This window comes from Cylas formicarius, unplaced genomic scaffold (genome assembly GCF_029955315.1).
Source record: "Cylas formicarius isolate icCylForm1 unplaced genomic scaffold, icCylForm1.1 PGA_scaffold_9__14_contigs__length_23061073, whole genome shotgun sequence".
NCBI classification, from domain to species: domain Eukaryota; kingdom Metazoa; phylum Arthropoda; class Insecta; order Coleoptera; family Brentidae; genus Cylas; species Cylas formicarius.
In genome coordinates this window covers 5,707,040-5,724,616 of record NW_026844365.1, presented here as the reverse complement: position 1 = coordinate 5,724,616, position 17,577 = coordinate 5,707,040, and the positions used below count along the sequence as shown (strand labels likewise).

The 17,577-nt window shown below is 36.5% G+C and overlaps 1 protein-coding gene across 2 annotated transcripts in view; it reads right to left on the bottom strand.

The window, feature by feature from the left end:
* Positions 1-908: 908 nt before the first annotated feature.
* The window catches only part of LOC132707182 (NFX1-type zinc finger-containing protein 1-like), a 40,329-nt gene continuing 23,660 nt past the window's right edge, over positions 909-17,577 (bottom strand). The window contains exons 12-17 of one of the 2 annotated variants that reach the window (XM_060678924.1): positions 14,771-15,083; positions 10,706-10,975; positions 10,407-10,641; positions 6,789-7,140; positions 4,429-4,853; positions 909-1,808 (exon numbers count right to left, since the gene is read on the bottom strand). In XM_060678924.1, coding sequence (XP_060534907.1) covers positions 1,129-1,808; positions 4,429-4,853; positions 6,789-7,140; positions 10,407-10,641; positions 10,706-10,975; positions 14,771-15,083 — 2,275 coding nt within the window. In that variant the 3' untranslated portion in view covers positions 909-1,128. The remainder of the gene's footprint in view (positions 1,809-4,428; positions 4,854-6,788; positions 7,141-10,406; positions 10,642-10,705; positions 10,976-14,770; positions 15,084-17,577) is intronic. The other variant, XM_060678925.1, reaches the window with a different exon arrangement.

Here is a 17,577-nt window from a genome sequence, read left to right as displayed (position 1 = left end):
ACTTTTGTGTGGTCATTTGTTTTTAAGAAATATGTTTCGTTTGTTTTTTATATCTTTTTTGTATGAAGTTCTATAGCATATGAATTTTTGTTAGTATTTGTTTATAAGAAATATTTTCTTTAGTTTATTTTTTTTACATAATTGTGATATTTTTAAAATAAACATTCTAAACATATATTCCAAAGCTTATTACCATTGTACATTCCATTGTGCAATAAAAAAATTAAATGTAGAATAGTACAACGTTGCATCTGCAAATTTTGTTTTCAAAATTGCCGCCGCTGAACTGTCTATTAGTTGCCGCAGTCCGCTCATCGCGTCGCCACTATCTGTATGCATTTTTCTATGGAATAAAATTTGGAGGTTTACGGAGTGTACCCTTGCCAGTCGTAGCAATTTTCGCCATTTTTATTCTTGGTCGATATCGGAAATGTCAATGTAGCTCTGAGAAATGTCGCCAGAATATACGGTAATAATAAGTTAATCGACGTCGTCTTGGAGATTATCATCCGATCACATTTCCTTTTTGTTCTTTTCTATGACATGTTGAACATAATTACTCCGATTTTGTTCAGTAACATTTTAAATGTTCTGTAAACTCCGCCGCGCCAGTCCCAAGCGAAGTCCACCCAAGAGGAAGAGGAGAGGACGGAGTAACAATCTAATTAAAAAAAAAAACGGGGTTCATCTGGCCCGGATGATAGCAATGGCAGGACGGTCCTGGAATGGGTACGGGTAAGGTTCTGCTCGACAGGGCGTTCTAAAAGGGGCTAAATAGCAGGCAAAGTCAATCACGGGGTCGGTGCTAAAAACACAATATTTCTGGTCATGGTATACCACTGATTACTTTTAGCAATTCTTCCGGTATTGTGTCAAATTTTTCGTCCCTGAAAAGGTGAGCCTGTTTGAAAATAAATACGTGAATAAAATGACCTTATTTGCGGCCCCGACTGGGCTATCTGTCTAAAAGGATTTGGAATTAAAACTGAGAAGTGACTCCAAATTGATATATGTATTTAAGGTATAGTAAACATAACCATGTGAAGAAAACTAAGAATATTATAATAGGCAATTCGTGAAAACAAATAATGTAGATTTCTTTGGCGGACGCTAGTAACTTTTCCCTTTTTACATGTGGACCCCGGGCCAAGCGGGCTGCGTAGCACCATCGAAATCCGGCGCGAAGGTCTGACCCTCCAAGAGCCGGTGATTGGTACCGCCGATGGTGGCGCCGCATTCGTTGCACTTGGACACTTGCATGGCCCCGCCGCACTCTCCTATGGCGTACACGTGACCGTTTGGACACCTGAACCAATGCCCCTGCCCCATCTTCATAGCTTCGATTATCTCCCTTTTTTCCCTGTCGGAAATCGTCGTCGACGACAATTCCTCGAGAAGTTTCTTCACTTTCGCGTCTCGTTCGGGCGTGTACCTTTCCTTCGAGTACAACTCGGTGCTGATTTGATTCACAATCGGCAATAGTGCGTCCCTTTTGGATTTGATTTTCGCAAACTGAACGATGCGCTGGAGCCTGTCGATTTCCAACCCGAGATCTTCCCGTTCTTGGTCCGACACGTGATCGTTGTTGCGTGACAACGCCACCTCCAACAATGACACTTGGTCCTTGAACCCGCGATCGTCGCCAGTAGACAACGGAGGACGTCTTTCGCAACACTTCAGGATCCCCTCCAAGCACTGAAGTTTCCAACCGATCGAGTTCAATTCCATGGCGTTTATCGGCTGCCTGCGTTGACGTTTCGCCTCGTACAAACGGTCTTGGATTAAACGGAAAACGGACTTGAAAAATTCTGCGCAAAAAGAAAAACAGATCTTCATTATTTATACAACGCGTCCCATATTTTTGAGGCGCGTTAAATAATGAGGAAACTTCTCCTTAAAGGTGAAAGCTTCACTGATGAAAGTATGTGTGCTGGTATTAGAATCAGATCGGTTGCCCGACGTTTCGCTAGAATTTCATATGGCATCTTCAGAGGATGCGCGTCCATGTCACTTGTAGGTCGAGCAACCGATCCCACTCTAGTTTAAAATAACGAGCATGCGAGCTATGTTTAGTTACAAAACTTGAAAATAAATTCCACTATTTTCTCTTGGTCACTTTTGTAATATTTTTTTCCGCACGTCTTTATGACTGCCCTGAATGTGCAACACACTTTAATCAATCAATCTAAAAACTGTCCAAAACACAAAAATGTACCATCGCAACCAGCAATAAACTCACTGGGGAAATTCGGTTAGCCGCTGCTATGTTTTATGCCGAGAACATTGAATTGAAAAACAGGTTTTTCTAACGCGACGGTCAAAGAAAATTTAATACTCATAAAAAGAAATTATCCTTTTGTACCTATAGCCCACGCGAAATTGGATTCTGCCTCTGTTTTTTGACAGATTCGGTGGTTTTAATTTGGGGTAGATTGCGAAAAAGGTTATAAAAATATGTATGTCAGATATTAAAAATAGCACACAGACTCCTAAAAAATGGTTCAAAAAAAATCCAAAACTAAAACACATGTGTATCGATTTTTTAAAATATGTTTACTGATAAAAGACACAATTTTCTTTTGGAAAATTTTGAAGAACATTTAGTTATAATTTGTTTTTATAACTGCAAGGAATAGTTTGTAAATTTGCGCATTTCATGTTGTGCAATTTGCTATTATCTGAATCTATCATTAAAATATAAGTTTATTTTAAATAACAAATGAATGCTTGTTTGTGGTAGACTTTCGAGTTCACATTTGTTTTATTTTAATTTTTTTTTTACTAAACTACATGACATACAGACTAATGAAAAGGTCCCGCAGAGTTGTAAATTAACTGCCACAGACAGTTTTTTTTTACCACTTACGTATAAAAAATTACCAGGAAAAACAGAAAATCCATGCCATGGCAGTTATTACATGATCACTAAACATAGCCCTGCCACTCTCCAAGGGATTTGTATCTACGAATTTTTGTGTCTGATTTGTTCTTGTAATGGATTGTAAAGTCGGGGACCAAAATACTTATGAAAATGAGGTACTTCTGTTTTGTTTGTTATGGGTTCTATTTTGCCCAGAGTATTGTTGAATTATTAATTGTATTATATTTTTTGCAATTTGCTATGTAAGTATGGAAAAAAAATTTTTTTTGTTTAATTTATATTTATTCAAATAGGTCTGAGGTATAGGTAAAAAATTAATTAAAATAACAATAATAAAATGACAATAATGAAAGTACCGGAATACACCTCCTACGATTATCCTACTCTTGGGACGATGTCGGTTAAGACGACTCACTCGGGAGGGTCAGGAAGGAACTCGATATCTGAGGCTAACAAAATGGGCTCTCCTCCGTGAAGTTGGTTACCGCAAAAGTTGAAATGGTAAGTAAATCAGTTGTCGCGTGTTTTACTTTTAATAAAATGAAAATTTGAAAAAACCAACCTTCAACCTCAATTATTTCTGGCTAGGTTGATTTGATGCTACTATTATAAGATTTTATTATTAACCCGGTATTATTATCAGATTAATCCAAGGAAACAACACAAACTTATATCTTTTACAATTTTTTTTACTTTAATTTTTTTTTTAGTTTAAAATAGCGAGCATTTGAGCTATGTTTAGTTAGTGAAAAATACCTTGACAAACATTTTGAAAACAAATAAAATAAATAAGTAAACAAATTCCACTATTTTCTCTCGGTCACTTTTGTAATAATTTTTCTCCGCACGTCTTTACGACTGCTAGTTTTAAATAGTATGTTAACAACAACACACTTTAATCAATCAATCTGAAACTGTCAAAAACACAAAAATGTACGGATACTTCGAAAATAATATCGACCAAAGGAAAACTGCTCTATACGTCAGACAAATGCTAATCTTCAAACAACTACCCGTTATGTAAAATGCAATATTGGCCTTCGCGAAAAGTGATTTGTTAGGTAGTTAGACTATAGAGCGAGCATTTTTGTTTACTTAGAATATGTTTTGGTTAGTTCTCATCATTTTTCCTAGCGTCCCACATATAGAACCGCCATTATTTTTGTGTACCCGATAAAAAAAAATTAGCAATGGAAATGTTTCAGTTGATATTAAACAATTAGAAAAAAATCCCGTTTGTTTTTTCATGTTTTCTTGGTACAAGTACAAAGTACAGAGAATTTAATTATCGTTGCACACATTTGGCGTTGAAAACATGCAAACTCGCGAGAACGTAATAATTTAGTAACTATGTAATAGATGAATAAGCTTTACACACTTTACATCCGTTTCGGTGCTAGCCATAATTTCGTGGTCGCTTTGTGAATAATTATTAAAAATATGATTTTTTTTTGTATGAAAAAACACACTCTTTCTTAGCTAATAAATATGCAGTTAAAACCTTTATACTTAACGCTGATCGAATTCTCTGTATAGCGAGTACACACCTATCATTCCTTTCGCATTTGAAAACATTTCCTCCAGAATCAACGTCTTCTGCAATAGCTCCATCCTAGTGTTACCATTGGCCTCGGAGTCGCCGTACGCTTTGCGCTTAACCTCGATGACGTCACCCATCGCCCGTTTCGTGTGATCGCTGTACCGTTCGGTTGTGGTTATGTTCGTCTTGCATCGCGGACAAACCTTCAGTTTGATTTCACTGTAGTCCGCATTCAGCCAACGTTCCATGTCGCCGCTCTCGAACACGTGACCGCAATCTTTTAACATCACATAGATGGCGTCCTCTTCGTCTTCGTTACCGAGGAATATTTCGGTCAATTCGTCTTTGTCGCAGTGGCGACACAACCTCGGACACGGATCCCCACAGAAGCCTACGCACTGATGACCACATTTCTTCAGCTTCTTGCCACACCTACAAATTATTACTTTTTGTCTTAATAATAATATTATTTATTATTTACAAATCTTCTAAACTCATTTTGGGTCGGTTGTTGTCTTAACTTGCTGACGTTTCACCAATGATCCTGTTGGCTTTGTGAGACCTTAACTAAAACTGGTTCGCATGCTTCTCTGTACCTGCTTACATACTGTTTGATGGGGGCGGAGCTAAAGTCTCACATTTTTATTTGATAGTAGTAGAGTTTATTTGTCGCAGTATTAAACCCGTTTCATGTGCTTTTAGCCTAGGTGATATTTTTTATCTAATCTCTCTAATGTATATGGCGAAACGTCAGCAAGTTTGATTCAACAACAACCGACGCAGGATGAATCCAGAAGAGCTGAAAATAGTATCGCAGTAGCCTGTTGAAACATATTGGAAAATTTAATATTTATTGTGTACTAGATTAACATAACAATGACGGGCAGGCCCATTGCTAACTCGCCTTACATAAATCTTCAACTGTTCAATTCAATTTGAAAGCGAAACACGTGCAAACCGCAAACTCGAGTTTGACATTTTGAGGTTCGGTTTGCTCAGTTAGGTTTTGGCGAAAGAGTGCTCTTTGGGATAAATTAAAATTGTGATTTTTTACAACTTTAGACGTGGACTAACTCAACAACAATACATCCATGAACTTAATTCGACTTTTGCAGTTAAAGCGCCATCTTCAGTCGTGATCGTAGTTTTCTTAAGGATGCATTTCATGAAGGTCGTTCAAAATCAGTGGTTGTAGAAGAAAACATTGATGCGGTGCGGAAACTAATTTTGCAGGATCGTCCTGTGACTTACAATGAGATTGAGGTATCTTTGGGCATTAATGGGACCAGCATACGTACAATTTTGTATGAACATTTGGTCGCTAAAAAAATTTGTTAGCATTGGATTTGATATCAGCTCAAAAAAAGGCTTCTGTTGATTGGTCATGGATCTATGCATATGAACCTGAATGTAAGCAGCAGTCGACTGTGTGGGTCTTTCAGAATGAGACAAAGCCCACAAAAGTTGTACACAACCATTTGTTTGCCGAAAGTTTTCGAAGAAATTAGAAAAACCCACCGTCGAAGACGAATCACTCTCCACGACGACAATCCGATAAGGGCAAAACAAAGAACTTTTTGAGCATTAAAAACATTGATTTGATGAGCCATCCACCATATAGTCCTGATTTAGCACCTAATGACTTTTTGTTATTCCCATACATTAAGAACAAGCGATTGGATGCGTTTAAAAAGCATGTTTTGGAGGTGGCCGACTCGATGTGGGAAAAGTGATTTGATGACTGGTGTTCAGGGTGAATATTTTGAAAAACAATTGGTAGCTTATAGTTTTTTATTACAAATCCCGAAATATAAAAGATATCCCTCGTACTCCCCAGAAAGAGGTATTGTACTTCTTCCAGAAAGCTCCTGTAGGTCTGAACGCAGCGTCCTGGCCATTGGGACGGGACGTATCGCAGAACCGAATAGAATATACAAGAATCATAATTATCAAAATTATTAACAATAATGTTCTTAATGAATTTGGCATGCGATCTACCCCAGTGTACTCTAAGCAGATATTGAGATGAGGTGAGGAAAGGAGTGAGGAAGAAGAAAAAACTCCAATTCATTTCCTAACCAGTTGCACATTGCTATGAAGAAGCCAATTAAGAGTACTAGGAGGTCACATAACCAACCAAACTCCTTACGAAAGAGGTACTGTTCTCCGTCGAGGGTATAGAGATCCTCTACGCCTAGGGGATTGAACAAAAATGTGCGGGCATAATGGATTTGAAGGTCTGAATGTAGCGTCTTGGCCATTAGGGCGGAACACACCGAAAATATTAATAGGAAAAGGATCGTTTACGCACAATCGACAGGAATTTCGTTATAAAACTAATTACGAGTGACCTAGCAAATTACTTACCTTTTGGTACATGGAGGAACGCTGCAAATTTGACCGCACAGTTTTTTGCAACGCTGATGCGCGCAACGTCTTGGACAACGATTACTACACGGTGTGCAAGGTTCGCCACATTTCTTTTTGCACCTACTATGCTGGCATTTCATCTCGCATGGCTTCGTGCAGGGCATGCACGCGTCTCTGCACGCCGACGGACATTCGTGGTTGCACACCAAAATAGCGCCGCACTTTTCTCCACATTTCGCGTGGATTCGACCTTGTAGGCACACGCCGCACGTGCCGCAACACTTATGTTCGCATTTCAATACCGTAGAACAGGGTTCGGAACAGTTTCCCAACAAAATCGCTGGATCGCCTATAATTCCAACAGTGCAGCACGATTTATACAGGGTATCGTCGAAATGACGTCAGTGTGTCCTACTTAAGTACACTGTAAAGTCTTCGTTTATGGTTCAATATAGCATATTTTATTTTGTTCGATAGACCTCTCAAAAATGCACTAAAATCCAATTTTTCTTGCAACTGGGACTATTTAACAATAGAGAGAAGAGAGAAGTACCATTAGAATTATTTTAAAAAACATATTGGCAACTAATTCTTATTCAGGAGTACTTAAAACCCAACTATATCTATTTCTATCATTCAAAATCGCACTTGCTTATTATATCAAACTAAAGTCGTGGCCAATCGGGACTATTTGTCAACAATTTCTTATTTAGGACTACATAACCCCTAACTACACTAGTTTCCATCAAGCCCGAATACAGCGTGCTCGAAAATTGGTTGATGAAGGGATACCTTTTTATATTTTTATTTGTCACTATTTATATTTAATATTTCTTTTTTTTTTTGACAATTTCGTTTTTCCCAAAATTTCATCTGCTATACTAAATATATTATACAAAATGAAGGCCTATTTCATTTATTTATTTCTTCAACGGTTCAAATTGCTTAAAATATCTTTTTTTTTTTATTTCGATGACCTGAACAAAATCTACTTCATTTCTAGAGTAGAATCTAAACGTGAACTTATATACAGGGGTTGTCATTTAAACTAAGCAAAATATTTATATCGAGACGACAACATTGCACACTCGAAAATATTTTAGAGCGATTGAGTAAAGTCTGTTCATAGATATAAGATAACTAGATAGATAAAACTGACTGATACGAATTAGGGAAAGACCCGGGCAAACTGTAAGAATGAAATATGGCCGAACAGGTCCGTACTGTGCTTAGAATTTAATTATTTGGGGTTTTGTTAGGAAAGATACTAAACAATATTTATTTATTTATGTATGTATTTATGTTTAAAGCTAAAATAAAATTACAAATTATTTTTATTATCTATTTAAATTACTTAAAATTATTCACATAATATATCAGTGTCACTATCGCTATCATCGCCTGTTCTAATTATTATTTGTTCTATATTAATTTCAACATGGATATACGATTGTTCTGTTTTTTCTATATGTTTAACAGAATTTACCCAACTTTGTGAAGGGATGTTAAAAACTTCGTTTTTTTTTTAACTTTGAGGACATTGGGGGTAACACGCGGAAAAACATTGTTACGACGAATGGCAGATTTCAGTTGGTGTTCAATGGGATTAAATATACAGTAGTAAGGTGAAGCCTTAAAACTGTATGCCCTAGATTTTTTGCATAATTATCACAGACGTATTCCTTTTGCAGGTTCAAGCTTTGTAGAACCTCAATTAATTGCTTTTTGGTATAATCTTCGTGAAAATAAATGTCGTTATTATACATGTAGTTTTGGATTGTTGCTTTTGTATCACATGAGGAAGGGGTTTTAGTCAACAGTCTACCTTGATAACTTGCATTGTCCATTACAATGACGCTATTAGGAGGAATGTTTGGAACTGGTTTGTTTTTAAACCCACTTTCAAATAAATCAGCGGTGGAGTCTTCAGCGTAATACAGAGAAGAATCTTTAATATTTTTCGCAGACAGAGAAAGTCGGTTTGGAATTCAATCATATTTATAGCCAGCATGCAAAATAGTTATTCTCTTACCTCTGTTTGATGGCGCGTTTGTTTTACACTTATCAGTTGAGTCGACCCAACCCTTTTCCGGGGTATCATGAGTGTCGAACCAGGTTTCATCCAAGTAAATAATTGGCCTTTGATGTTCCCTTTAAATCCTAATATTTTCTAGATATTCCAGTCGCCATTTCCGAATTCTAAAAGATTCCATTAAAACTTGCCTTTTGTCAATTTTTTTAAATCTAAAACCCATGTGTTGAATACACTTCCATAAGGTAGTTCTGCCACATTTAACACCGGTTTCACCTTTTTCAACCCTCCTAATTAAGATATCTAACGTATGCACGCTTTGTTCCTCGTATAACTGGTAAATTTTACGCCGTATTATATCTTGATCACTTTCACCTACACACGAGAGAATGTCAGCATCGCTTCTTTTTTTTCCTCGCTGAAATGAGATTATTCACAATTTTCCATACAATTGATGTTGGAATTTTTGTCAATGTGGCCGTTTCTTCTAAAGATGCTTGCTTGCTGGCACCACGTTCAATGAGAGTCAAATAAACATTGTTTATAACTTCCTTAGTCTCAATAGAATAATGTTTTCTACGTTTGGGCGGGAGCATCTCCTGAGATACACTAGACTCGCACATATTTTGCATAATTCGCACACGATTCAACACACGCTGTATTACACACGAAATAAGAATGATTACTAATAAACTTAAACTAAGTAGTATACCAAACCAAAGAATATTAAACACAGGTAGGTGTAAAATTATTTTCTTGTTGCATTGTATGTTAATGTTAATAACCACCCATTCAAAAGCAATTGGTCACTTTCTTATATCTATGAACAGACCATACCTCATAGCCGTTCGACAAATACTTCTGATAGCCCATATACTTTGCGCATTCGTTTCCGACCAATATACGAGGTTAGCGCCAAAATTTCCCGACCTGAGAGATGAAACTCTATTATGACCCTTGATCGAAAAAAGAATCGATGGAGTGGCACCTCCAAGAAAATTCAGTCCGTCAGTCAACAAAAAAGGTGATGGCCACGATCTTTCGGGATTGTGAAGGAATTCTTTTGATAGATTTTAAAGAAACTAATGCCACTGTCAATGGTGAATATTAAGCAACATTATTACATAAATTGCGAGACTGGATACGTGTAAAACGTCGAGGAAAACTGACCAGAGGCGTGCGTCTTTTACTGCTGGTGTTGCGCAAGCCGCCATTTTCGGGTGTGGGTTCCAACAGATAGATCATCCCCCCTATAGTCCAGATATGGCGCCCACCGACTATTATTTGTTTAGTTATTTGAAAAAGGACTTACGTGGACGGCGATTTAACGACGAAGTTGAGTTAAAAGAGGCTGTTTTAGCTCATTTTGCAGACAAACCAAAAGGATATATTTTTTAATGGGATTGAGTTGTTAATAAAGAGATGTAATAAGTGTATTGAAGTTAATGGGGATTATATTGAAAAATAACAAAAATTGTTACTCTACTTTGTTTCTTTCATATTCAGGCCGAAGAATTTTGGCGCCGCAAATTAGAAATTTGATTTTAAAATTGCCGAGGCCAAAACCGAAGCGAGAAACTTACGCGTGTCCCTCAAATTGCATTTTATCCTTTTAATCACATGCCCGCAAGGAGAATCGATGGAGCAATCGACGATTTCCGTGCACCGCGACGTGCACGGCTGGGAACACTTTTTCTTGCACGGGTGGCCGCACGACAACAGCCTCGGACACTGCCATTCTTGGCAATGGTGCCTCGCGGGCTCTTCGCTACAAGGGACCTTTGCCGTATGTCCACATTCGGGGACGATTTTCTGAACCTATCGATGACAAATGGAATAACGACGCGTTCCAACGGAACGAGAAGACCTTATCGTTTCTCACCAATACTTTGCACGGCTCGCAGGTCTGCCAACATTCGCTACGACACGGGTGACCGCAATGGAGACGTTTTTTGCAAGGCTTTTCGCACTTCAAGTCGGTCTCGACGTCCAGATGACAAGCGATTTCGAACACGTGACCGCAACTCCTGAACTTCTTCGTCTTGACGTCGCATCGTTCGCAATTTTCGAAACACAGTTTGGGACATACGTGCGAATCGTTTGGTTCCCTGCATCCCGCTCTAGGTTTGGAACACGGTTCCCGACACTCGTACTAAAAAGTTAATTAAACGTACAAGATGAACCGTTTATTATGGGACAACTTATCTCAGAACCTGTAAGAAATATCAAAAAAAGTTAGGAGACACAAGTTTTCAATACCCGCACCTGGACTCACATGATGTTCGTATTTGTGTGGACAAGGAAGAAGTTGGCTAATATTAAATAGATAGAACTTTCAAATGGGGATATAAATCATTTTTAAACTGTTATAATATAACGTCAAGGGTCCCGAGAGTGACAAGTAAAATTAGAACTATAGTCGGGCAATAAAATGAAAGACGGAATAAAACAGATTGTTTTTTTTTTGCTTCTGCCTATCCTTCGACAGATTTTGTTTCGCCCTCAATGTCTACCTGATAAATACAAGACATTCGTTACTTGAATTAAATTTTATATTACTAGGAAGTACGAGAGACAGAATCAGTTGTACTTGACATTTATTAATTCAACTAAGGAGTGTTTTTTTTCGATGTATCGATTTTATTTATCCGAAAGATAATCTTGTGGCATTACATTTTAAATATGATTTCCGGCATATGACCGCCGCGGCTGGCGCGGATGTAGTCCAATCCGGACGTCCAATTTTCGATGACTTTTTCCAACATTTGCGGCAGTATATGGGCAATAACACGGCGAATGTTGTCTTCCAATCTTATCCGCATAGACCAATGACTTTACATAGCCCCCCAGAAAGTAGTCTAGAGGTGTTAAATCACAAGATCTTGGAGGCCAATTCACAGGTCCAAAACGTGAAATTAATAGGTCACCAAACGTGTCTTTCAATAAATCGATTGTGGCACGAGCCGTGTGACATGTTGCGCCGTCTTGTTGAAACTACATCTCCTGGACATCATGGTTATTCAATTCAGGAATTAAAGAGTTAGTAATCATAGCTCTATACCGATCACCATTGACTGTAACGTTCTGGCCATCATCGTTTTTGAAGAAGTACGGACCAATGATTCCACCAGCCCATTAAGCCCACCAAACAGTCAGTTTTTCTGGATGTAACGGTGTTTCGAGATACACTTGAGGATTAGCTTCGCTCCAAATGAGGCAGTTTTGTTTGTTGACGTAGCCATTCAACCAGAAGTGCGCTTCATCGCTAAACAAAATCCGCTTATGAAAATCGGGAACAACGGCAATCTCGTTTTGGGCCCATTCGACGAATCTACGCCTTATTTGATGATCGTTTGGCTTCAATTCTTGCACGAGTTGGATTTTGTAAGCACGTAAACCAAGATCCTTCCGCAAAATCTTCCATAAAGTGGATGGACACAGATCCAGTTTCTGTGCTCGATGGCGGATGGACTCATTCGGGTCTTCCTCAATGCTACGCTCTACAGCAGCAATAGCTTCTTCTGTACGCACCGTACGGAGTCTCTGGGGATGCGAGTTCCATGGTTAATCGAATTAACTGCTCTGATGGACGATTTTGTCGACGATAAAATTATTTTCGAAATAAAATTGCACTATTTGCAAGCGTTGTTCAGGCGTGAGTCTATTGCCAAACCAAACTGAGAATAAATCACTTGACAGCTGCTATACATAAAAAAACACCCTACAGTACACCCATACCCAGAGGTGGATAGATCAACGATTAAAACAGTACCAAAAAAATCGGAAAAGTAAAAAAATATATATCATACCCTAAAAAAATATAAGTTGCCAAGAGTAAATAGTAGCGGTGCCGTTATGTCAAGTGTATTTAATTTTTCCAAGTATTCTTTTATTATATTATCTGTACGTGTTATATAATTGATCTAATTTTATTTGGTAACTGTCTGCAGAGCTGCCTTAGAAACAGATATTACTGCAGCTCATTGATGGGTTTTGTCATTCTTTGAATACTAGTGGAAGTAGGTAAAATATTTAGGATCCTTCTCTCGTGTTACTCTATAGTTACTTTCGAGCAGTTTTTGGCAAAATTCGTTCTTGAAATTGGTAAGTGTTTCTGCATTTGTTGCTCGGAAACGCATTAGTAAAACGGCGATTATAAAATCTGAGAAAATTATTATTCTCAAAGCTTTTTTCCACCAAAACTCAACATTCAGAGCTGAAAAAATAGCTCGCTTGTGCACGTTTATCATCATCGCATCATTTATCTGGGCGAAACTTGATTAAATGAAGTATATACCGTTGGTAAAACATGAGAGGTCAAAAAATTAAAAAGGAATGGTCGGAAAGAGTGAAAAGCACTAACCAAAACTAAGCAAGCAAGACACATGCAATGGATAATACCAACTAGGTAGGAGCAACCAAAAAATAACCTAAAAGTTTTGAATGAAAAACTGTGAAAAGTATTTTTTTCAGACAGAAACAACTTATTTTTATAATTTTATGGAATTTATCGATAAAAAAGGGAGCTAATTTGTACAATATAATAATTTTCGAAATGTTAGCAAAAACTTTTATCACTTTAAATTTGGTTAATTTTTAAAAATAAAAGGTATTTATTAAAAAAAATGCAGGCATTTGCTGGAAAATATCCACATGGACAGAAATACTATTTTAAAAGGATAACAGAAAAAATAAAAATTTTACGACCGTTACAATCTTTTTATGAAAAATCTAATTTTTTTATATTTCTTAACGTTCTAATTAGTATTTTTTCATCACCTATAGACCTCAACTATCCAAATTTTCAATCTCAAAAAGTAGTTTCAGTAGTTTTTGTTGGCCAAGTCTCGTCATATCATTTTTGCAATAAAAACAAATTTTATTGCTAACATTTCGACATATACAAATTTTTGAAATAGACAATTTTACACAAAATAATAACAAAAATATAAAAATTGGATGTTTCCGTTAAAAAAAAAAGTTGTTTTAACATTTTTTTGGATATAGTCCACTAAATTGACAGATAGAGTTAGATCTACAAACGTCACTTTCCACATAAAATTCGAAATACGTCGGAACCATACGAAATATATTTCGAAATAAATGCAAAAGACAGTTACTTGGCCAAACGCTACAACATATAAAACGATATATTTCAAAAGAATGAACAAATTCAAACAACTTTTCTTTAGGTTTTAATATTTCTTACAGATTCTGAGATAAAGTATCAATCAGCGTCATGCCGCGAATTTACGTTCGTATCTTAAAAAATAACATAGATGAAGAAATGATCGAATCTGAAGAACAAAATGGAGTTACACCGGGAAGAGTATTTACACTCGAAACCTTAACTGAGAAAAGGATGGCAAGAGGACTTACCTTGTCTTTGTAGACCTCCAATAGGCATATGACACAGTGCCGCAAAACAAGTTGTGGACAAGTAGGACAGATAATGACGCGTCACCAAGCACGAGCTGTCAAATCGTTCATCAAAGACTGCACGTATCTTCATAGACGATGAGATTTTGTTCACATCACTTTTTGCCGACGACCAAGTGATAGTTACAGGGAAAAAAGAAGATGCTGATCACGCAAAACAAAGCATACCATCTACCACTCCATTTTTGAGAGTATTACGAGATATACAAATGCAAAAAGACCGGCTGGCAGGTATAGAAATGGATTTTTGAAGACGGAGTTGCGGCATTTCCAGCCTTGAATATGTTAGAAATAACATAATCAGACAGAACGTGGACGATGAGGGAACAATCATATAGAAAGAAAATGTCTAACGCCAAACGACCGTCAACGATGAAAATTGGGAAGCGAGAGTTGGTACCCACTTTCGGAATATAAGGATTTACCGCCACCTTAAAAATATTTTAACCGGACTTTTCCCATAACAGATCGACCAAGTTCCCGGAGGGAAACCTTGATTAATACTAACCTCAAGATGATCGGGATCCAACCTAACATGACAAGGGCGTCTGCAGGCGTGGCCACACGGTTCGACCCTCGTATCGCAGGGGTGCGGACACAGAAACTCGTTAGGATCGATGCCGCAAGGTTTATTCGACGAATGTTCGCAGGGCAGTTTCGTGAATACCAGTACTTTGCATTTGTGCATTTGCGGATCGATATAGCAATCCAACTCTACCACGTGGCCACAGTCCAGGGATCTTTCTACGGGATAACAGCAAAGCCCGCACTCTTCGTAGCACATTTTCTTGCAAATGTGACTCGGATCGTTGCATAATTCTCTGTTGGTTAAATATGGACGGTAGCTTAGTACTGCGGTATTGTTTTACATTACCATAAGAGTTCACTTATATAGAGGTTCAGATATTCACGAAATTATATATTATGTCATGACAATTGTTCCGACAACACCGTGTCTTTATCAAATGTAATATTTACAAACTACCTGCTACTATATATACCGGAAAATGACAATAAAACCTTAATTAAGGTTGTTGCTAGAATTTAAGTTCAATAAAGGAGACGTAATTAAATCTAATTGATCGTTAAGCAATACATTTGAATGTCTCATTTTGTTAATCTCCATGGCTTCCAATAAATTTAATTTTCTACTTTTTGTGGCTGTGTGTAATATATTAAAATTGTCGTCAAAAATGTGTTTTTCTGTGTTTAAGTGTGTAGCATAATTAGAATCTAGACTAATGTTTTTAAACGCTCTCGTTAATGCGTTTCTTGAAGGATCTACCTGTTTGTCTAATATAAATTTTAGGACAAGATCCACATTTTAACCTGTAGACACCTGATTTTTGGGATTTTGGACATTTGGATTTACTGTTTTTTAAATATTTTCCTATTGTGTTGTTAGTTCTGAAAGCTATTTTTAAACCACATTTTGACAAATGTTTTGAAACTTTTTCGTTAGGTTCTCCTAAGTATGTAATTGTTTTAAATTGTTCATGTTCTGTATTTGGTTTCGGATAAATAGAGTTTAATGTTGTCTGTATTTGTTTTTTATTTATAATTTTATCTATAATGGACGGATTGCAGCCGTTGTTCAGTGCTATTTGTTTAATGATATTAAGTTCTTTGTTGTAATTTTCTGTTGAGAGTGGCGTATTAAGAAGTCTGTGTATAAAAGAGCAAAATGCAGCCATTTTGTGTGTATAAGGGTGATTTGAGCTGTTAAGTATGACTGTGTCCGTATGTGAAGGTTTATGATATATTGAAAAATCTAATGTGTTTTGCATTTTCGTAATAGTTAAGTCTAAAAAATTAATAGAGTTATCCTGTTCAATCTCGATAGTGAATTTTATACGATTATGTATTGAGTTAATGTAATTTAAAAAAGAATTCAATTGTCTGTCCGTTCCAACAAAGCAAGCAAAGACATCGTCCACATATCTCTACCACCATAAAAAACTTTTACTTAAAGGATATTCTAGTATGACATTTTCCAAATTATCTATAAAAATCTCGGCTAACAAAGGAGTAAGTGGGTTTCCCATAATCAAACCTTCTTTAGAAATATAAATCTGTCCATTAAATTCAAAATAATTTTGGTCTAAAGATACTATTAAGCAATCTAATAAATCTTGTTTCACCAATGGGTTAACCTGTTTCCGAGTTAGGGTAAAATCTACTAAATCTATCACATCCATAGGTGGAATACTGGGAAATAAGTTTTGTACATCAAAAGACAATAGAGTTGCGTTAGAAGGGATTTTGATATCTTTAATTTTGTTGATTAATTCAAAAGAATTATTTATTGCAAATTTTGGTTTAAAATCTGTGTGGAACTTTAAAATATTTACTAATTTTGTAGAGAGTTTATATGCTGGAGCTGTTACATAAGACATAGGAGAACCTAACAAAAAAGTTTCAAAACATTTGTCAAAATGTGGTTTAAAAAAAGCTTTCAGAACTAACAACACAATAGGAAAATATTTAAAAAACAATAAATCCAAATGTCCAAAATCCCAAAAATCAGGTGTCTACAGGTTGAAATGTGGATCTTGTCCGAAAATGTATATTGGACAAATAGGTAGATTCTTCAAGAAACGCATTAACGAACATATAAGAGCGTTTAAAAACAATAATCTAGATTCTAATTATGCTACACACTTAAACACAGAAAAACACATTTTTGACGACATTTTGATATATTACACACAGCCACAAAAAGTAGAAAATTAAATTTATTGGAAGCCATGGAGATTAACAAAATGAGACATTCAAATGTATTGCTTAACGATCAATTAGATTTAAATACGTCTCCTTTATTGAAGTTAAATTCTCGCAACAACATTAATTAAGGTTTTATGGTCATTTTTCGGTATATATAGTAGCAGGTAGTTTGTAAATATTACATTTGATAAAGACACGGTGTTGTCGAAACAATTGCCATGTCAAAATATATAATTTCTTGATTGCGCTTGACATGTCTCATTCCAAGATACATGGCGTTCAAAGATTTAAATTTTATTCTGAATTGTTCCATTGATCTAGTCTTCTCATAATATAATAGTAAAAATGGACAGTTTCTGGTTTGACCACATGACAATTACGGATTTGAAACCATTTTTTATGTTCTTATCATAAATATAATGATAATATCTTATCTTCGATCGATAAAGGTAAGTGCACTGTGTTGATTAAACCCTTCTGGTACCATTGTCGCAACATTCTGCTCGCCGTTCTTAAATACCTCTCTCGGAAAGTGAACTGAGGTGACTTTCTACTTGATGAAAACACCGTGTCTTTATAAAGAATTATAAA